This window comes from Ricinus communis, chromosome 5 (assembly GCF_019578655.1).
Source record: "Ricinus communis isolate WT05 ecotype wild-type chromosome 5, ASM1957865v1, whole genome shotgun sequence".
NCBI lineage: Eukaryota > Viridiplantae > Streptophyta > Magnoliopsida > Malpighiales > Euphorbiaceae > Ricinus > Ricinus communis.
In genome coordinates, this window is record NC_063260.1 from 25425543 (window position 1) to 25447274 (window position 21732).

At 35.2% G+C, this 21732-nt stretch overlaps 4 protein-coding genes across 4 annotated transcripts; 3 read left to right on the forward strand and 1 right to left on the reverse strand.

Moving 5' to 3' along the window:
- Positions 1-1336: 1336 nt before the first annotated feature.
- LOC107261514 lies at positions 1337-2254 on the reverse strand. Its single transcript, XM_015721449.2, has one exon. The coding sequence runs from the start codon at positions 2252-2254 to the stop codon at positions 1337-1339; it is 918 nt and encodes a 305-aa protein (XP_015576935.2).
- A 307-nt stretch (positions 2255-2561) lies between these two features.
- On the forward strand, positions 2562-6917 carry LOC8287388. Its single transcript, XM_002509767.4, has 2 exons — positions 2562-3577; positions 4311-6917. The coding sequence occupies exon 2, from the start codon at positions 4470-4472 to the stop codon at positions 6240-6242; it is 1773 nt and encodes a 590-aa protein (XP_002509813.2). The 5' UTR covers positions 2562-3577; positions 4311-4469; the 3' UTR covers positions 6243-6917.
- A 1243-nt stretch (positions 6918-8160) lies between these two features.
- On the forward strand, positions 8161-15183 carry LOC8287389 (signal peptide peptidase-like 2). The gene is made up of 14 exons (XM_002509768.4): positions 8161-8408; positions 9085-9243; positions 9407-9518; positions 10042-10161; positions 10380-10531; positions 10646-10828; positions 11078-11112; positions 11802-11958; positions 12124-12177; positions 13456-13548; positions 13647-13789; positions 14241-14311; positions 14493-14576; positions 14681-15183. Exons 1-14 carry the CDS (start codon positions 8268-8270, stop codon positions 14803-14805), a joined length of 1629 nt encoding a protein of 542 aa, XP_002509814.1. The 5' UTR covers positions 8161-8267; the 3' UTR covers positions 14806-15183.
- A 3495-nt stretch (positions 15184-18678) lies between these two features.
- On the forward strand, positions 18679-21694 carry LOC8287390 (probable aquaporin PIP1-2). The gene is made up of 4 exons (XM_002509769.3): positions 18679-19162; positions 19435-19733; positions 21135-21275; positions 21387-21694. Exons 1-4 carry the CDS (start codon positions 18835-18837, stop codon positions 21480-21482), a joined length of 864 nt encoding a protein of 287 aa, XP_002509815.1. The 5' UTR covers positions 18679-18834; the 3' UTR covers positions 21483-21694.
- The last annotated feature ends 38 nt before the right edge of the window (positions 21695-21732 follow it).

Sequence of the window (21732 nt, forward strand, 5' to 3'; positions counted from 1 at the left end):
GTCATCAACCAGCTCATTTTGATCAAGTTGAAATTGTGAAACTTGACCAGGAAATTCAACTCCTTGTTTTTTTATCCCAATCCCACTCATCATTCTCCATGAAATGCACATCTCTACTTATCAAAATTTTCTTGGTGTTTGGTTGGAAAATCCTGTAAGCTTTAGAGGCCCAACAAAGATTCCGACCGCCTTTTTATCCAACTTATCCCGTTTTTTCTGAGGAACATAAACAAAACACAAGCAACCAAATACTTTGAAATTTTTTAGAGAGGGTTTAAAACCATACCAGACTTCATATGGAGTTTTTTCTATGACAACTTTTGTAGGAAGTCGGTTAAGAAGGAATATAGTAGTATGTGCAGCCTCTGCCCAGTACTCCTTTGGCAAATTCTTCTCAAACATCAAACATCTAGCCATCTCCATTATGGTGCGGTTCTTTCTTTCGCTAACTCCATTTTGTTATGGAGTGTATGGAGCAGTGAGTTGATGTTCTATCCATGCTTCTTCACAAAAGTGGTTTAATTGATTGGAGATGTACTCCTTGCCATTGTCAGATCTCAAGACTTGTATTTTGTGACCATTTTGTGTTTCAATCCATTGCTTGAATTTTCAAAAAATACCAGCAACATCTGACTTGAATCTAAGAAAATAAATCCAACACATTCTGGAGAAATCGTCAATAAATATCAAAAAATACCTGCTGCTATTGAGAGATGGTGTGCTGTGAGGTCCAGCCACATCCGTATGAATCAATTGCAGCTTCTCTGTAGCTCTCCAAGTTGATTGCTTGAATGGAAGTCTTGATTGCTTCCTTGTTGACAAGCTTTACAGTTCGGAATTGCAGCTTCTCTGTAGCTCTCCAAATTTTTGAATGGACTTTTGCTATAGGGAATGCTGCTTGCTCTTCCTCCAATAGATCAAGTGCAAAGCTTTTTCCGTTCATTTTAACTTTGAATACATCATTGTCATTTGCATCTTTGATCAAACATTGATTACTTTCAAATATAACTTTGAAACCTTTTTGAATCAACTGGCCAACACTCAACAAATTTTGACTGATGTTAGGCACAAATAACACATCTTTGATAAATTTTGTACCTGAAATACTTTCAATTACCACTGTGCCTTTTCCTTTGACTGCAAATTTTTCTCCATTGCCAATCGTCACTTTGGAAACAACAGAAGTATCCAATTCCTTGAAGAGATCACGATCAAATATCATATGATTGGTGCAACGACTGTCAATTAGCCACTTCTCACTTGAATTAGAGGCTGCAAAGCAAGTGGCTACAAAAAGCTGCTCCTCTTCTTCATCAACAACTTGAGCAACATTCTTTTACTGCACATTCTTTTGCGTCACCGTCTTTTGTTGATTGTTGCTTCTGCAAATTCTTTGATGATGCCCCATTTTCAAGCATTTTTCACATTGCTGGTCTGGCTTTCTCCAACACTTCCAAGGTGGATGGTTTTCTCTTCCATAGTGTTTATATGGAGAGAAATAAGATTTTGTTCCTATATTCGTATTGAGAGAATCAAAGCCTGAATTTCCCTTTTTATAACTTTCAACTTTCTTTCCTTTTCCACCATAACTCGAGCTAGCCTTCGCAGCTAATGCACCTTCGACAGACCCTTCAGACCTCATCAGTCTTCTCTGTTCTTGTGCCTGCAACGCATTCATCAATGCTGCCAAACTAATTTTTGACAGATCTTTAGAGTTTTCCAAGGAAGCAATTGTAGCTTCAAACCTCTCAGGAATAGTTACAAGAATTTTTTGAACTAATCTAGAATCAGGAAATTCATATCCAAGTAATCTTACTTGATTTGCTATTCTGAGCAGCTTGTCAAAATATTCCTTCACCGTCTCTGATTCCTTCATTTTCTGGACCTCAAACTCCCTAATCAGGTTTAAAACTTTCATTCCTTTGATTTTTTCATCTCCTTCATACTCTTCTTTCAAGAAATTCCAAACTTCAAACGTCGATTTCATCGTCATGATTCTAATAAAGATGTTAGAAGAAACAGCAACAAATAACGAAGCTCTCGCCTTTGATTTTCTTGATTTCTTCTCCTTATGAGTCTTGATCTGCGCCATTGTCGGATTTGCAGGCAATGGAAGAACTTCGTAGTCCTCCTCCACAGCTTCCCACAGATTGTTTACCTTTAGATGAGCCTCCATTTTTGCTGCCCAGACATGATAACCTTCGCCATCAAACACTGGTGGTGCCAATGCAGTGAATGGTGTTTCTGCATCCATTGATAAAGAAAAAAAAAAGATATAATATTTTTTTCTTTCACAGGTCTCTTAAAGAAGAGAGCTCTGATACCAATTTGTTTGAGTTTCGAAGGAAAAGAAAGATTAAGAAGAAAGAAATTGTTGTGTGAAGTATATTTATTTTATTAGACTGTGAAGACTTTAAATACAGCTTAAGATGAAACTGAAAAATGTCAAAATATGAACTATTCATGGAATACGTTTCCATGACTAACAACTCCCTAAATAACAGAAACTACTGCTTACTAAGTTATTTGAAATAGTCAAATAAAGAAATTAGATTTATTTAAAATAAGAAAAAATAAACAGCTAAGAAACTCCAGCTGTAACTGCAGCAAGTAAAGTACAACTTCAACAATGCTCTTTTCTGGTTCAATGTGCGAATGAGTTCCGCATCTCAGTTTTTTCATATTATAAATAGTAAAGTTGATGCTTCCTGCAAATAGAGATTCTTTGTTCTAATATAGCCTGGATCGTCTAGACTTTTATTTCCATACCAGGTGTCTTGTCCCTGTAAGAATGCAAATAAGAGAGAAGCAACATTCCATGGTTATGATGCCAATTCTGCTATATCTTATTTAACAGGCCATCTAAAGAACATCATTTCTTAAACTGGTCCATATAACTATTTATATTGCCTTTCCATCACAGGCTAAAAAGCTAAACTTCTCATGCCAACTTTCCACCAAAAGAAAAGATAAAAAAAAAAAAAAATGTTATGTTTTCCCAATTATCAATTCTTTTACAGAACCACCACTTAATTCATTACAGCTGTAACTTGACAATTAACATAAGATTGTAACTCCTGAAGGAGTTAAATTCAGAATACAACTTTGGAAGATCACAAATCTTTTGTCCAAGAAGTAATGCAGGCGTTTGGTAGAAAATACATAATAATAAGAGACAAAAAGATCTTTAAAATCCTCTGAGAATATAATTATTTGGTGAAAAATTAAAAAGCATTTATTTACTTTTAAACCTGCTAATTGCTAATATTCAGAAAAGAAAAGAAAAAGGACCTATAACTCTTTCCTTCCAGTATCCAGCCAACTTACTGACTTATTTCCATAAACAGAAAAAACACAAACAGAAACACTCAGAGTATCTGTACAGATATGACTCATTTAATCAGACAGGCAAGGACGAATCTTTCCTTGCCATTTGCGGAGAGAAAGTAAGGACATAAATGCCTGAAAGAAAGAACAGCGTCATGGAAGAGATGTGCATTTGAGGGTTGGTGGTGTTTTTGATAGGAAAGCAGTCACCTTGTTCTTGATCAGAGTTTCTTCATCTACTGAAAGCCTAGTAAGTTCATGTCCATATCTTTGAAAGAAAAACCCCTAACTCAGTTCTTGAAAGGTTTTATTGTGGTTGCTGTTTTTGATGTTTCTTCATTATTAATGCTTATTGCTTCAGTGCTTATGATAAATTTTCTTGGTTTTTTTAGATGTAATATCTGAGAAAGTTTATGGCTTCGAACTCGGATCTTGTTTGTGGAATTTATGTGCAGCACATCTTATGATTTTGTACTGTCTGATGCTCCTTTTGAGCTCTTCAATAAGATTATATTTTTAACCATTGATTGAAGAAGTTTGATGCTCAAGCTTCTCCTTTTATTTGATTATCTTTTTACCATTGAAAAGTATGAAGGATTCAAGAATGGTTTCCTTCTTTATTTTTGTCCTTAATTTTTTAGATTCAGGACAATGATTTTTGATTTTTTGCATTATAGAAACTAGATAGTGCCTTTCCTTTTACATTGTTTTCTGGTTTCTGTTGCTGTAAAAATTAGGCCCTGGCAGTTATATTCATGGCCAGAAATTTTTTAGAATCGTTTTATTTTTGAACAGCAAGACAGATTACAATTTTCCTAAGGTTTGAAACTCCATTCCACTTTGCTGTCTATTTACCTTATACTTGGTTGTTCTTTGTTATGAACAAAATAGAAAAACAAAAATGGTAGGTGGATATGCCATATGTCTTCAGACCCTCCAGTTTTGATCACCTTTTAATTGACATGATACAATTTTGTACTCAGGGCATTGCTGGAACTATTGATATCCTCTTGAAATTAGCTGAGTTCCAAGTTTGTTTGCTGCTGTATTGTTTTTCCGCACTCTTGAAATGATAATGGCAAGTAGGGCAATATCTATGCTTTGATTCTCCAGAGAAAGTTAGTCTTTTCTGGATCCTTTAGATGTTTGCCAACTTTAAAATGGGAGAGGAACTGAAATTCCAGCAGCGCTGGGATTTTAGGAGGGGTGACAGTGACTTTGATTCTTCAAGCTATGATTCTAAATCCAGTTTAGGTGGTGAACCAGCTCATAAAAAGCATAGACTGGCCCTGATTCCTGTTAACAATGATGAAATTGATGCTACTACTAGATTTCAGCAGAAGGGCGATAATGATCCTGGAATTTCAGGTCAAATTGTACCTGGAAAAGCTGAGGAAGGGAAAAGAGGAAGAAGTAAAAATGTCAACTTGGCTCCAAATAAAAAGAAGAGAAGAACTCGAAAAGGAGCAGCTCGGAAAAAGGGTAAAACTAAAACTAGTGTCGATGAGCATGCTGCTTTGGATGATCTCAAAAACTACATGAACTCTTTGCTGGAAGAACTTAAAGTTACAAGAAAGAATTTGGTATCATGGATGAAGGAAGAGATGGCGAAGTTGGTGGAAGAGGAGAAAGCTTCTGAATCAGAAAGGAAAGAAGGCAGTTTTAGAGGAGAGGAAAACCAATTGAAGTATCAGAACAACTCTGAGGAGAATGCTCGCGTTCAATACCAAAATCTCTTTGGTAAGAACATCCAAGTCCAGCATCAGAATAACTTTGAGGACTATAGTCAGTTGCATCACCAGAGCAAGTTTGAGAAAAATGTCCAGACGCAGCAGATAATCAACTTGGAAGAGAACATTGAATTACAGCCTCAAAAGAACTGTAAGGAAAAGGTTCAAGTGCAGCGTCATAACAAGATCAGAACTGGTACAGGCGGTCGAAGTTGCAATGGCGGACCTTCTCAAAGGTATAGTAGAAACAAGAAATTGGCTGATTCTAACAACACTCCAGTACTTGAAGATCAAGCTGATTATAGTCGCGCGATTGTCTTGTTGACACCAACTGAAGGGAATGGGGAAGATAGATTGGCATTACCTGACAAGTCAATTTCTAAGTTTGGCCCCTCAGACTCGAATCTGCAAGCACAGCAACAGAAGAGCATTGTCTTAGGCATAAGAGCTCAAAATTGCAACGGTGGATCCCCAGTGAAGTCTGCAAAAGGCAAAAGAGCTGCTAAATCTAATGATCACTGCCAAGTGCCCAATGATCAAGTTGATTTCAGCCAAGGTATTGGATTCATAGCTCCAACTGGGAAGGACAAAGGAGAAAGATCAAGATTATATATGGAGCCAAACTTTTCTTCTAATTCCTTCAATCAGACAGCTTCATCGATGTACTTAACGTTACCAACTGTACTAGCGAATCCTCATATTCAAAATCATAGACCTGATACTTCTTCAATTAACTATTTTCAACCAAGAATTCCCCAGAACCAAGCAGGAATAAATGCAGAAAAATCGGATCCAATACTAGGTTCAAGCAGCTATCTTGGATACTATCAAAGCATGCTGCAGCCAGAAGACAGAAGTAGAAACTACTCTCAAATGAGTTATAGCGATATCAGTTCCTTTAACCAGAATGGCACAACTACTTCATTTGTTGGACATGGAGTCACAGTTCCTCTGCAGGCTGTAAGTGGAGGATTTAACATTCCAAACCAATTTGACTTGGAAAGCCTACCCAGGAAAAATAGTAATACACTTGGTCTGTCAATGAATGGAGGAGCTATCAGGTTTTCCGGTGAAGGTTACTCTTTACCAGAACCTTACATTGCCAACAACTTCCACAGCCATTCAAATTATAGAGCAGATGGCAGACTAATGACATACCAAGACAGTTTTCGACAGCCAAAGTAGGTTCTACTGTCTAGCTATAATATCAGAAAAGATGAAACTTTCAGGATCTCTTCCAAGTTTTCTTGGCTGGTGGTTCATTAGTTTAGCTGTTGCAAGAAGCAAAGTTGGGAATTTTCAACAATCCTTTGCCTAAAAACATCAAATAAGATAATTATATGTCGGCCTACAGAATGGCTACGATAACTGCTCCTTTTCACCAAAACTTTTCTGAGGCTATGAGATTTATGATCTTTTCTTTCCTATACTAGGTTAATTTTTTTTTTCTTTTCCCCATGATGGAGATCTGAATGTTCAAGGGTTTTTTCTGGTCCCAACTTTCTTTAGGTGTTTGTCTCTGTTACACCATAGGTTTTACTACAGAAGAAGGAAAATGATGCATCAAACATGCTTCAGATCTTTTTTTTTTTTTTTTTGAACTTTTTTCTTTATGCTGAGAATACTTTTCATGCAATTCATTATAAGCTTTGTTTTTTCTTTCTGTTTTATCTTTTCTTATAACCCTCAGAACTAGTATTGGTCAAAAAAGGCTGCTTAGCAGCTGAAATGCTAAAGCTACACTAGAGAAGTCATGTAGTGGGAATATTAATGTCACTTTGGTTTGGATTTGATGAATCAGTGACAAAAGTGCAACTTTCTTAATGGGAAGGTATCAATCACTGGTTCTGTTCTTTTGAAGCTGGAAAATCTACAGTTCTATTATATTCCTTCCTTTCCACTCAGCAAATTTATCTGATGATCTGCCAGTAATAAAAGGGAGTCATAACTAAAACATCAACACAAAAGAAGGATATGTTAAAACCTTCACCACAGATTCCAAATTTTATTCAATGGTGCAAGAATTCTTGTTGGTTTGGCATTTAGCTTGATTGATGAATTCTTGGATTTCAGAATGGATGCCTTATTCAGGACAGTAGTAGAATGGCAGAAAGCTGTTATTTTTTAAGTATGAGAGATGGGTGTATTATTAGAGTACAATAATTTGTGCTCATGGAATTGAAATCCTTCTTGTGATCTTCCAAGGACAGTTGCAAGTATACTTTTAAGCTGCTGCTGCTGCTGCTGCTATTTCTTGTTATAAAACATGCCATACCAATTAATGGACCCCCCCCCTTGATTTCATCATTGTGTATTTTGTATGCTGCGTTCCAATATTGCCCAGATAAAAACTTTATAATTGGTGTGTATCGAGGTTCTATTTTTGCCCTTACTTATAGGGGGATACATGAGTCATTTTGGGTAAGGACTGGGTTTCATTGCCACATGCTTTGGTCGAACATCAAACAACATTAGTGCCCATCTAACGCGTCTCATGTCCAAATCTTCTAGGGGAAGTTTTTTTATTTTTTATTTTTGTTTTTACAAAATATAATTTATTTTGAATTAATTGATAACTGCTTAAATTAGAACTTGCATCTCATTTAATTAATCTATTAAAATTCACTTTCCTGGATTCAACTAAAATTTGAAATCTGTGAAAATGATGATAGTTATTTTAAATAAACTCTTAGAAGCATAATATTCCAAACAAATGGCATAAAAAGTTTCAAACAGTCAGCCACGTCAACATACTGAAAACAACATTTTAAAATACCTGTAATTAGATTTATATAATAAAAGCTTACTTCTAATCATGAAAAAGAAAATGATGGTTAAGGATTTGTGTGGGTTCAAAACGACGTTGTTTCGAGGCTACATCCTCCTAGAATATTTGTCATTTGATTACAAAGCAGCAGATCCATTAGCATAATGATGGATCATTAATTTTTCTTGTTTGAAAATACAATTAAATCAACAGTAAAAGGAAGAACCGTCGGTCTTTTTTTTTTTCTTGTATCAGACAAAAGAAAATAATATAGTTTTATTCATTACTACAAACAAGAATATTAAAAAAATAAATATAAAAGCATAAGCATAAACTAAACAGAGAAGCCTTTCTCTCTCTTTCTTATTCTTTTGAGTTCTGAGAGAGAGCGCATTAAAAGGAAACTAACTTGCTTAAAGCGAGAGAAGAATTCAATATTATCCATGGATTTATTAGAGAAGCTTTGTTTTGTAATCTTCGTGATTTTAGTGGCTTGTTATCCTTCTTCTGTAACAGCTGGTGACATAGTGCATGATGATGATTTAGCTCCTAAAAAGCCTGGCTGTGAGAATGATTTTGTATTGGTAGAGCTCTAATGCTTCTTTTAAACTTCTACCCTTCTCTTGTTTTTCTGTTTTCTTAACTGGGTCTTGCATATTTTCTCTGTTAGGTGATTGAATTTCTTTTCTTTTCTTTTTGGTATTTGGTATTGGTATTGTCTAGTTTCTATGCGTTAGTAGTAAGTGCAAATAGTTCGTTTTTTTTAACTTAATGATGTGATTTATTCTTCTTCTTTTAATAATATTTTCTTTTTGCTGGTGTATTGGGAACTAGCAATGTGATCTCTCAAAATTGGAGCTTTCCGAGTGTCTCTTAATTAACTAGGTCTCTTAATTTTATGAAAATTTGTATCAGCATGTCAAGTGATTAGCTTCTTTGGTTTATTCATCTTTGGGTTGCTCAAAAGATAAAATTTCAAGAATCTATGATAAATTTCTTTCCCAATTATTCTGTGTGTCAATGTAAATTTCTATCATCTTGGTTCTCTTTTGTGCTTTTAATTCTCACTAGCCGTGCTCTGTGAGCTATATTAGAAAAGTTATTTGATGATGCTACTTCATTCCTTTATTATGATCATGTTCAAGCCAATGCTTCGTACTTGTGATTAAGCTTCTTCTGCATGATAGTTTAACTTTACTTATCTCTAGCTTCACTTAGTCAGTATAATTATCCATCAATCTTGCGTCTTCCTTTCACAAGGTTAAAGTTCAAACTTGGGTCGATGGAGTGGAGGATGCTGAATTTGTTGGTGTGGGTGCTAGATTTGGCACTGCCATTGTGTCAAAGGAGAAAAATGCTAATCAAACTCACCTCACGCTTTCTGATCCTCGAGACTGTTGTACTGCGCCAAAGAAAAAGGTTTTTCTGCTCTTGTAATTGGACTACTATGTGCTCCCAATAATTGTTATAATAATACTGTCTCTTTGGTTGATTGACCAAAAAAAGATCTGTGATAATAATTTTGCATTTCTAGGATATGGCATAGATGTTCGCTAAAAATTGAGTATGTTTGATTTATTAGTTTGAGAGGGATGTTATCATGGTTGATCGAGGCCAGTGCAAATTCACAACCAAAGCAAATAATGCAGAAGCTGCTGGTGCTTCGGCTGTTCTTATCATAAACAACCAAAAAGGTAATTAACATGTTTTCTATTGTTATTTCATTCATGTATTATTTACTGGACAATTTAGTAGAGGCAGTTTTGGTCAATGAGGAAAATTGCTCTACTGGACTGCCATGAAAAATTTGACCTTTTTAAAGTTAGCCTCGCCAATTCAATTGAAATATCATTAGGTTTAACTAGTTGGAGTTGGCTGCATGGATACTTTTCCTTTGTGCTTTTTAGGGCCATATTTTTCATCAGATGATTAGAAATCAAATCCTTTTTTATGTCTTTAACTCTCAGGTCTGCTCTATTTGAAGTCTTTCTTTGGTTCTTTCCTTGTAATTAAACTCCTTCACCACTGAATCCAAATAGGCATGTTGGCCTGCACTGTATTGAAATCAAGCATGTTCACCACTGCATTTTATTGTGGACTAAGAAGTGACCTTGAGATGCCAATAATTTTTATATGCACATACTTTATCGTAGTAATGGCACATGTACTTTACTGTCAAGTGGCTCATCTGCAAGAAACCTGTTTTCTCTCCTGTAGAGCTTTACAAGATGGTTTGTGAGCCAGACGAAACTGATCTTGACATACACATACCTGCTGTTATGCTCCCACAAGATGCTGGTGCAAGCTTGGAAAAAATGCTATCGAGTAATGCGTCAGGTAAGCCTTTTCATTTTCTGCATGAATCTCAGACAAAATTTAAATTTAGTCTTTAAGTTGAGTCTTCCTTTGTTCTAGTTTATGAATCTTTTATATTGTAATTGTGCATTTGACCTTCTCGCTATAAATGAAGAAAACTTTTCTCCTCTCCTTCCAACTTATTATTATCCCATGCTTCCTTTTTACCAGAAAACTATTTTAAATTTTTTTGTTGCCAGTGTCTGTGCAGCTGTACTCCCCTCGGCGGCCACTGGTTGATATAGCCGAAGTATTTTTGTGGTTGATGGCAGTTGTTACCATCCTGTGTGCATCTTACTGGTCTGCATGGAGTGCCAGAGAGGCAGCTATTGAACAGGACAAGCTATTGAAGGTATTTTTTGCTCATCTTTGCATAATAGAATAAACTTGATACTTTCTTTCCTGTGATGATTCTTTACATCTTATGCTTTCTGATTTGCAAATCTTTTTCTTTTTCCTCATATAGGATGCTGTGGATGAAATACCAAATGACAAGGTTGTACGTGGTGGTAGTATCGTAGACATCAACACAGCATCAGCTGTCCTGTTTGTTGTTGTTGCTTCATGCTTTTTGGTCATGCTTTACAAACTTATGTCATACTGGTTCGTTGAGCTTTTGGTGGTCCTTTTTTGCATAGGTGGAGTAGAGGTGAGAGTTTTTCTTTCTATTCTGCAATCACCATACATGCTAATCAATTATGTACATTCTCAGATTCATTAGTCCCAGGCATACTTCCGTTGACTGCCATGCAAAATATGTCTGGGCATTTGGGATATACGTATACTGAATCCATGGCAAATTATTCACAATCTTTTTTCCTTCCTTTTTCTTTTTCTCTTTCTTTTGATCTTATTTTGTGAGAATTGATGTATACACTGTAGTTTCATCGTTTTGCAGGGCTTGCAAACCTGCCTGGTTGCATTATTATCAAGGTACAATTTCCAGTCTCGTAATTCTGATATGATTACAACATGTTCTTGAAAGCTTTACTTCTTATCACTTTGAAAGTCGTGTCTGCTTGTCCATTGTTTGCCATGATTTATATTTGCTCGGTTGGGCTTAGATGGAGTTTCAATTTGTTGCTAAGAAGTCAATTATCATAAATGAAAGCTATATACTGAAGAGAATTGCTGAACACGCTAGTATTCCTTTAACTAATTTCTAACATTCAAACTATTTCATGGAATTGGTCATGGTTTTATTGTAGCTATGAATTATTCTGTTTGAACATTCCTTTGAATTCTAAGTTATGGATACTCGCCTTTCAGTGCCATCACTAAGTATTTCCAGTCTTCCTAATATCAGCTATAAGCTGTAAGCTATGGCGATAGTGTTGATCTGACAATTCTACACTTTTAGAGTGATTTTGACCTGATTTTCTATTATTTTTCTTGTAGCTTAGCCAGTTGTTATGTCCTTAAGAAAAGTTTTAATGGTGATATCGAAAAGAGTAAGATTCGCTTAAAAGGATGGTATCAAATGGTTGAGTGTTGTAAAGATTTCTAGCTTGTAACTGCCAATAATTGCTTGTTAGATTTCAAGTTAAGATGCCACTTCTGCAGCCTATTAGTCAAAGAAATTGGTATTTAATGTTGGGAGCTAAAATTCAAAACTCTCACAGGTGGTTCAAGCATGCTGGAGAATCATACATTAAAATACCCTTCTTTGGAGCTCTCTCATACCTAACGTTGGCTGTTTCTCCATTCTGCTTAGCATTTGCTGTTGTTTGGGCTGTCTATCGCAATGTCTCCTTTTCCTGGATAGGCCAAGATATACTAGTAAGGATGCAATTCTGCAATGTCACATTTAATCACAAATTTTGATGGATATCAAGAAGCATATGCCTTCGGGTTTTTTTTTTTTATCCTTTTAATGTGAAGTGATCATATAAAATTAGGCAGTTCAACTAATTATCTTTTTCCTTTTCTTCGTTCTTAAATCAGGGAATTGCACTGATAATCACGGTTCTGCAAATTGTGCATGTACCTAACCTCAAGGTAATTCATTGCTAGGTGCTTGTATGGATTTCTCTAAATTCTTTAGTTAATAGTCATGATGCGAGGGCATTATTTGCTGCCTAGCGAAAGAAATGATGGCAGCGTTGTTGCCAATACATTTGCTGTGAGTGTGTCATATGCTTTCTGTTTCAGCTTGTTGGCATAATTCAAATGCAGACTAGCATTTAAGTCTTCTCCTCTGGGTATATTGTAGCTATAATTTGTATTTCTTTTTCTAAGGATTGATAATCCAGCTATGCACAAGAATAAGCTATTAAAGCTTAATCTGCTAATTTTTGAAAATTTGAAGAAACAAATATAGCAGGTCACGAAGTATAGCTTTAGATTGGTGCTTGGTATGGGTAGTGATACATACAAGTGAACTAAGTTCATGATTCGCTTGCTATTGGTTGCTATTATGCCATAGATTATCACCAATAACATATTAAAACTTAAAACTATTATACATCTAATAAGCTTGAGTATGGCTAGCCTTTCAATATTTCACATTTACTCCCTGTCCTCCAAATGAAGGGTAAGGATTACTGGAGAAAACATGACATGAGTACTGTTGTATATTGTCCAATACAAGTTAATTCATTCCATGTTGCTAAATACAATATAAAAATTTATTCTTATGTGAAGGTACATATTTGAAAAGCACATCTATGGTTACTGTCATGCTGCTGCATCAGCATGGCTATCTTGAACACTTGCTTAACAAACTTTCAGTCTCTTGATTATGCCTGTACTTCAAGAAAAATATCTCTTGACGGAGATGAAGTGTAAAGAATGACTTTTAACTGTTTTGCCATGTAGATTGAGTACAAATTTGGCTCTTGGACTAATCTGTTAAAATCTAATCCTCAAAACTTTATACGTTAACAATCAAAGTACCTGCTAAGAATCTGTTATGAACCCCTCTTTAAAATTTGCTTATCTAGGATAAAAGTTTTTATCTGTGAACTCACAGTATCTGCTGACAGTTACTTTTATAGACGCCAAGGATCTCAGTAATCCACCTGAGATGAGAAAAATTTTCCATTTAATGACAGTTTGTCCTAAGTCGAAGCTATTTGCTCATATATGCAAAAAGCCTTAATTGCACATTTTGCAAACTTACTTATTTGTTTGCTAAAGTTAAAAGGTCTTAATTCCTTCTTTTTGTATTCTTGTGCTATGTACATTTACTTTTGTAAAATTGTTTTCTTTTAGATTGAAGAAACTAGTTAGAAGTTGAGCTTCTTATATGATTCTGGGTTATTTGTCAATCTGCAGGTGGGTACAGTTCTTCTCAGTTGTGCATTCTTGTACGACATCTTTTGGGTGTTTGTTTCTAAGAAGTTGTTCCATGAAAGTGTCATGATTGTAGTAAGTAATCAACTAATGTTACATCTGCCATGAGTAATTTTTTTGTTTCGAATGCCAAAAAAATAACTCTGATCAATCAAAATTTTTTTGTCCTATAGGTTGCCCGTGGTGATAGAAGTGGAGAGGATGGTATCCCCATGCTGTTAAAGATCCCACGCATGTTTGATCCTTGGGGCGGTTACAGTATTATAGGATTTGGTGACATTCTTTTACCTGGATTGTTGATAGCATTTTCTCTTAGGTTTGCATTTAAACCTAATATTGTTTCTTTTATTATCAATGATTAATTCTCCCAACCTAAGCTTTTGTTTATCTATACTATTTTAAGTGTTATGTTCAGTATCTTAGAGTAATAGCATCAATTTTAGTCCTGGAATTGCTGACTTCACTCACTTACATGCCCCTATATCACTATTTCAATAACTTAAGTACATTGTCTAAAATTATAGTATGTTCTTGACTATATCTGCTTCTATTGTTATCTTGAAATCCTGTGATTGTCACTTTATATTTGCCAAGCAAAGGAGAGAAGCTATTAGCACCACAAGTTATTTATTAGTGGTAAAATTCTAAAATGTAATCCTTTTGGTTTGTGTGCAAGTTTTTACTTTTATTCTTGGGCATACAGTGTCGGTCAATAAGCTATTACCCTACATTTGTATGTTAAAAATATAATTGTTCATGTTTTGCAGGTATGATTGGTTGGCAAATAAGAGTCTTCGAGCTGGATACTTCTTGTGGGCAATGATTGCTTATGGATTAGGTATGGAATTTTAATTTAATTTCCTCTCTCTCATCATGGACTGGTTAAAATGGATTAAATTCACAAGTAAGAGATGAACATGATAAAACAACTTGACAGATTAACCTTAATTAGCTAGCAAATTGAGGGGCTTATATTTCAGTGGCATATCCTTTTTCCCTAATCAAGGAATCTGCTGCAGGTCTTCTCATCACATATGTGGCACTGAACTTGATGGACGGGCATGGCCAACCAGCTCTGCTCTACATAGTCCCCTTCACTCTAGGTAGGTACTTCTTTTCGGAGAAAGAAGTTGTAATCGTTTACTTCTGATATATGACTTCATGTTTTAGAATTGCCTGAAAATAACATTTTGTGCACATTGATCAGGAACTTTTCTGACACTGGGAAAGAAAAGAGGCGATCTCTACGTCTTATGGACACGAGGGGAACCAGAAAGACCTTGCCCCCATATCCATCTCGAACACTGTCATGAACTGAACTTGGAAAAATAAGATTTCTTGTAAATTAGATCTGTAGTTTATTAATCTTCTGCCGGGAAGCTGGATTTAAAAAATAAAGAAAGGAAGAAGAAGAAGAAAAGCCAAGCTTGTCAAAGCTTAATTAATTAGCATAACATGCATGGAAATGTGTGTATGTATGTATGTAATGGAATCTGCATGGCCTATTACCAATTAACAAGAGTGAAAAAGTATTTTTCCCAAAAACATGGATCTCTTTATAGTTATGTATGTAAGTAGTGTTAGCTGAGGAAATTAAATGTCTGAAGGGTACACGACTGCTTTGTAATGTTTATTTATGTTGTGTCCTAACCTGAGAGAAGAAATGTCTTGTTGCAAGTATATGATAATTATAATAAGCTTACAGTGAAAGCTCCCGTGGTAGCTACACTTGCATTTAATGACAAAACTGAAGAACAGCTTGTGAGTAGATTTCTTTGCTTCCATTATTAAAGCTGTAGATTAAGCATTATTGATTGACCTTATAATACAAGGGAGACTTACTTTATGTTTGACATAATATTATAATTGATCTCAATAATTAACTTGTATCTTGCAGCCTATGAAAGAAGCCATGTTTTCTCCATATCGCTGCTGTATTGTGTTTCCATCATATCTCAAGATTGGGATTTTGGGCCTTCAATTGATTGTCAATCAAGAAAGTAAGGAACCAGTTCATAATATTCCTATTAAAGATGCTGTGCTCTTGTATATTTCCTGTTTCTGTGGGCATACAAATATTCTCTTGGTTCAAAAAAAAAAAAAAATATATATATATATATATATATATATATATATACTCTTATTCGTTTTACATATATATTATATCAATACGTTTTTATTACAAATCTTTGTTAAATAAGAAACAAGTTAGAAGAACTGTACTTAAAAAGATTACAATCATTCATTCTAATCAAATTAATGAAGTTCTAGCCAGAGGATGCCATGTTCTATAGCCTTTATCCTCTTGAAATATTCAGTTGGGCAATGGATAGGACCACACACAATAATACATGGTACAATGCTCGTGGGTTTAGTGGGTCACCAGCAATATTGACATCAGATGAACGCCACGTGTCCAAGGTGAGCCATCAGATGAGAGCGTAATGTGACTTGAAGAAGGTCCTGATTTGAGGGTTTTCCCGGTTATTGCCTTTTTCTAGTTCAGGGTTTGTTGGCTGTAAATATTTTTTTCAAAAAAAAAAAAAAACTAACTTTCCATGTCAAAAAATGGTTGGCATGGTGGGGCTGGTGGTGCATGTGAGGGCAGGGCAGGGAGAGACAGTGGACACAAGAGCAAGCAAGAGGAGTGAGTTGTATAGCATGATAACACTATTTCCTTTTTCATATATAAAGCTAAACAGGAAGATTACAAGTATGTGGTGGATTAGATTACCCCAACAGAATAATATGCAAGAAAAGGAGCCATGTGGTCCCCTTTCATTTGTTTTTGTCATGTTAGCTTGCTCACTGCAATTGGTTTATTTGATAAAAATATTAATTGTTCCGGTAAAATTTAGTTTGTTATTGGTTTGTCAAAGATTTATGATTTTATTGAATGTGATTCTATATTTTTATATTAATTAATGTGTTTATTTGAGTTTAGGAAACTCATAAAAGTAGATGAAGAAAAATAAAAATCAATTAATTATTTTCTTTCTCGAAATTCACAATCAATTATTTTCCCCAAAGCCGAAGGGGAAATTTCATGATTTCCTTTCGCCCACTTGATTGAATTTGAACTTCATTGACACTCGCTAATTACTCGTCATCATTAGCCAACCAGTCCCTAGAAACTTTCAGACCTTATCCACGTGTCAACACATTGTGGTAAAGCTAGTAATAAGGTCTTAGGAAAAAGGATGTAATAGTAATTTGACTCCCCTGGACCGTTTCGTGACATAGCCGTTAGCCTGACCCATGTGCTTTTATGTTAAAAAGTGGCTGTCACTATCCTAACGGTCAGTATGTTTTGGCCATTCGTTTTTTCTTTTCTCTAATTTTAATTCTTTTATTTTATTTTATTTTCCACTTTTATCCTGTGGCTACGACGCTACGCACTGTAGCTCCATAGCTTTTTCAAAAGGAGATTCTGGTTACCGTTGTTTTTCGAGCCCAGATGACTATTTTACCCTCATATATCGGTGCATCAGAAAGCGATTCAAATTTTGATTTTTAAGCATTTCCATTTCCAAATTCTAGTGCAAGGCACACAGGATAAATTACCAAAAAACATAAATATAAATAATTTTTTCAAAAAACTTATCTCCTTTATATACATTTACTTTGTTCATTATTTTCCATCAATGTACAGATAAATTATCTTTAACATTGCAAGTTGTCTTTCATCAATTTTATTGTACTAATAAATTATTTTAAAAATTATAATTATAATTGGAATGTAATCAATAAATAATTAGTCAATCTGACTGTTAATATTCAATATTATTTTTTTCCTTTATGACATGTTAAAAATATATTTAGATGAGGTTTAGCTGTCAAACATATTAATAAAATATAATCATATCAAACTAATTCATATTTGAGATAAATCATAAAAAACTTATTTGCAGGATTAGTGTTAAAATTTTCATTAGTAAGATAGTAATATTTATATATCATATATTTGTTGCTATATGTTAATAAAATATGAGATATGAACTGATTAGAACTCTCACATTTTGTCATGTCTATGCTAATAACAATCTAATGTGTGAACAGGAGTATTAAAATTAAAAAATTTATTCATTTAAACTACATGGTTTAAATATTTAGATTTTACAATTCAAAAGTTAAGGTTTAAAGTTGATAGGATGTTATTTTAAACTTCTGCTTTTCTATCTCTTTTCACATAATTAAATTATATTTCTAGCCTTCCACATGCTTATTTCCTGGTTAAGTGAAATGGTCTGAACAGGTAATCAGATAAACCAGGGGAACAAAAAGTTCAAAAACCAGAATTTTGTAAAGACAAAATAATAATGATGATGATAGAGAATTAATATTTAATAAAAATAAGGAAAAGGTGTCAGTCATGGAGAGGATAAGAACAAGGTACAAACCACCAAACAAAACCTGTCAACATCCTCCTGCTCTTTCCAGAACAATCCCCAAGCTCCTACTTAACTCTTCTGAATAATCTCTTTACTTAATTATGTTAATCCTCATTTCACGACAAGGCATCACATGGCAACAATAATACAAAACAGAGACACAGAAATAAATAAATGAATAAAGAAGCAACCATCTACTCTCTTTGCCACACAATATAATTTATGAACAAATCCCTAAAATTTTGATATTCTCAATTATCTACTTAATCTGGGTAGTTGGAACTTCTAAACCCAACAATTTATATTATTCTATTGCAGTGATGTTTATTAAACGTAATGTGCCACAGTAATTATTCTTGAAGCTCATTAGAACTTAAAGAATATATAGTAATTATTGCCTAAATTATTTTAAAACAATAAATTTTAAAACTAAAACCTTTCAGCTTAGGTATCAGTAGATTTTTCATCTTTTATATTTACACTTATAAATTACTTAATTTTTTTAATTTCGAGTTGAATATTAACTATATTAAGGTGTCTTAAGTACGTTGTGTATTACATCAATTTGAGTTTAAAGGGCTAATAATTTATTTAAAAAAGAATTGGTGAATTTTGTAGTAATGTCCCTACCAACCACACAGAAAACCATTGGAATCTACCAGAAAATAAAATCTAAGAAAAAAAAGAAATACTTTCTATAAAAAGGTTATGATAATTAATTAACAAATAAAGAAACTATTATTAGATAAATTAAGAAAATGAAAAAAAGGAGGGCAAGGACAACTCATTTTTTCTCATGAGGACAAATAATTAAGAACACACTTTGCTATCTATATAATCACCTTTTCTCTCTCACACTCTTTCAAGTTCACAGCTTTTGCTTTTTTGTTCGAGTGTGCCTTCTTTTGCTCTGAAAGAATCAAGAGTTTTTTTTTTTTGGTTCTTGTTTCAGATAGTCTCAGTTAAGCATATGGAGGGCAAAGAAGAAGATGTTAGACTTGGAGCTAACAAGTTTACAGAGAGGCAGCCCATAGGAACATCAGCTCAAACTGACAAGGACTACAAGGAGCCACCACCAGCTCCGTTGTTTGAGCCTGGTGAACTCTCTTCCTGGTCCTTTTACAGGGCTGGGATTGCTGAATTCATGGCTACTTTCTTGTTCCTTTACATCACAGTCTTAACTGTCATGGGTGTCTCTAAGTCTGGTAACAAGTGTGCCACTGTTGGTACTCAAGGTATTGCTTGGGCTTTTGGTGGTATGATCTTTGCTCTTGTCTACTGCACTGCTGGCATCTCAGGTATTAAAATTGCCTCCTTTTGTGGGTGTTTCGTGCTTTGCTTGCGTCTTTCAGTGTAAAGATACCTTCTTTTTTCTTTTTTTCCTGTTATTTTTCATATGGGTTTCAGTTTTAATGGGTGTTTCTTGATTTGCATCATAAAGTGTGAATAACAATCTTTTTTTTTCTTGTTTCTGGTCACTTTTCGTGTTGGTTTTGGTTTTTATGCTTCTTCCTTGCTTAGAATATTATTAGCAAGAACCACACTAACCAGATCTACATGTTTTTGGTAGGTGGACACATCAACCCAGCAGTGACCTTTGGTCTCTTTCTTGCGAGGAAGCTCTCTCTGACAAGAGCTTTGTTCTATATGGTTATGCAATGTCTCGGTGCCATCTGTGGTGCTGGCGTGGTGAAAGGTTTTGAGGGTGACCGTACGTATGAAACCTTGGGTGGTGGAGCCAACGTTGTTAACGCTGGCTACACTAAGGGTGATGGTCTTGGTGCTGAGATTGTTGGTACCTTTGTTCTTGTTTACACCGTCTTCTCTGCTACTGATGCTAAGAGGAATGCCAGAGACTCCCATGTCCCTGTATGTATTCTTTGCTTTACTCCTATTTTGAGGTTCTTGACCTCATTGTCTTCTTTGACTTGCAACTTTTGCTATATCTTCTGCTCTTATAGACTTTAACATCATATTCGTGTGTTATAGCTAGATTTTTGCATAAATTACCGGTGCTTGAGTTTATAGATTGCTCATAATTTAGCATTTGGGCTCTAAGACCTTGTTTTCTGCTTGTGATTTAGCATTTTAGCATTTCTTTTTGTATTTCATATCCATAATTTTGCTGTTTAGAGAAAGAATTTGGGTGATATTTTCTGGCATGATTTCTTTCTTTGGTTATGTGGCTGTGTGGGTAAAGGCGACTCCCACCTTGAGTCCCTCGATTGTCATGATTTGTGTTAAAAGTTCTTAGGTAGGTTTTGGTTAAACTTACATGGGGTGAACCCATGTGATCCATAATTTTGCTGTTTAGAGAAAGAATTTGGGTGATATTTTCTGGCATGATTTCTTTCTTTGGTTATGTGGCTGTGTGGGTAAAGGCGACTCCCACCTTGAGTCCCTCGATTGTCATGATTTGTGTTAAAAGTTCTTAGGTAGGTTTTGGTTAAACTTACATGGGGTGAACCCATGTGACTTGGTCCATGATGGATCCGGTCCAGGCAAAGAAAATCTACAGACCCATGAGTCACGTGGTCTACTGAAGTCTTGTGCACTTGATTAGGTAGAGAATACCTTGAGTCCCTCGATTGTCATGATTTGTGTTAAAAGTTCTTAGGTAGGTTTTGGTTAAACTTACATGGGGTGAACCCATGTGACTTGGTCCATGATGGATCCGGTCCAGGCAAAGAAAATCTACAGACCCATGAGTCACGCGGTCTACTTAAGTCTTGTGCACTTGATTAGGTAGAGAATACCTTGAGTCCCTCGATTGTCATGATTTGTGTTAAAAGTTCTTAGGTAGGTTTTGGTTAAACTTACATGGGGTGAACCCATGTGACTTGGTCCATGATGGATCCGGTCCAGGCAAAGAAAATCTACAGACCCATGAGTCACGTGGTCTACTGAAGTCTTGTGCACTTGATTAGGTAGAGAATGAATGAGTGTATCAAGCTCAAAGTCATTAAATCTATTTATTTGTATTAAATTTTGTCAAAGGGTAATGTCATTGATTGCATCCAGTCATGGATCATCTATATTGAGTGACAAATAATCTTGAGCTCATCTGATACAGAGGATCCATAATGTGAAGGTTTTTCTTGCCTTTACCTTTGCTTCTCTCGCTCAATCTTAGTTTCTGTCCAGATCTCCGATTTAAGTAAAAGGAATTTTGTTGGTTCTACTCGAGCATGTACGAAATTTGGAAGCTAAGATTTGTTTGCAAAACATGGTATTTTGCTCTAACTAAAAACTCTCCGAAACTGGTTGCAGATTTTGGCTCCTCTTCCCATTGGGTTTGCAGTGTTCTTGGTACACTTGGCCACCATTCCCATCACAGGAACTGGTATTAACCCAGCAAGGAGTCTCGGAGCTGCTATCATCTTCAACAAAGACCATGCTTGGGATGACCATGTAAGTGTTATGCTGTGACTAATAAGTGAATATATAATATGTATCTCACTTCTGATGACATATGATGAGTGGATATTGATTCCTTGCAATTTGTGTTGTATATTATGACAGTGGATCTTCTGGGTTGGACCCTTCATCGGAGCTGCCCTTGCTGCTGTGTACCACCAGATAGTCATCAGAGCCATTCCTTTCAAGTCCAGGGCTTAGTTAATTATGTTTCCTAGCTGAGTCTCGCCAACCACTTTTCTCCCTAAGCGAATTCTCTTTTCCTTTTTCTTTACCACTTCTGTCGTGTATTTTTGCTGCTTTTCCCATGTGAATTTGTTGTTTCCGAGGTGTTAAAATTATGTGTGTAAATTATCTAGTGGTGCTGTATTAAGTTTGACACCAACTGAATGGAGAAATTCTTTTTATCTTTATCCGGAACACTCGTGGTTTGGTTAGTTAGTGTGCTACA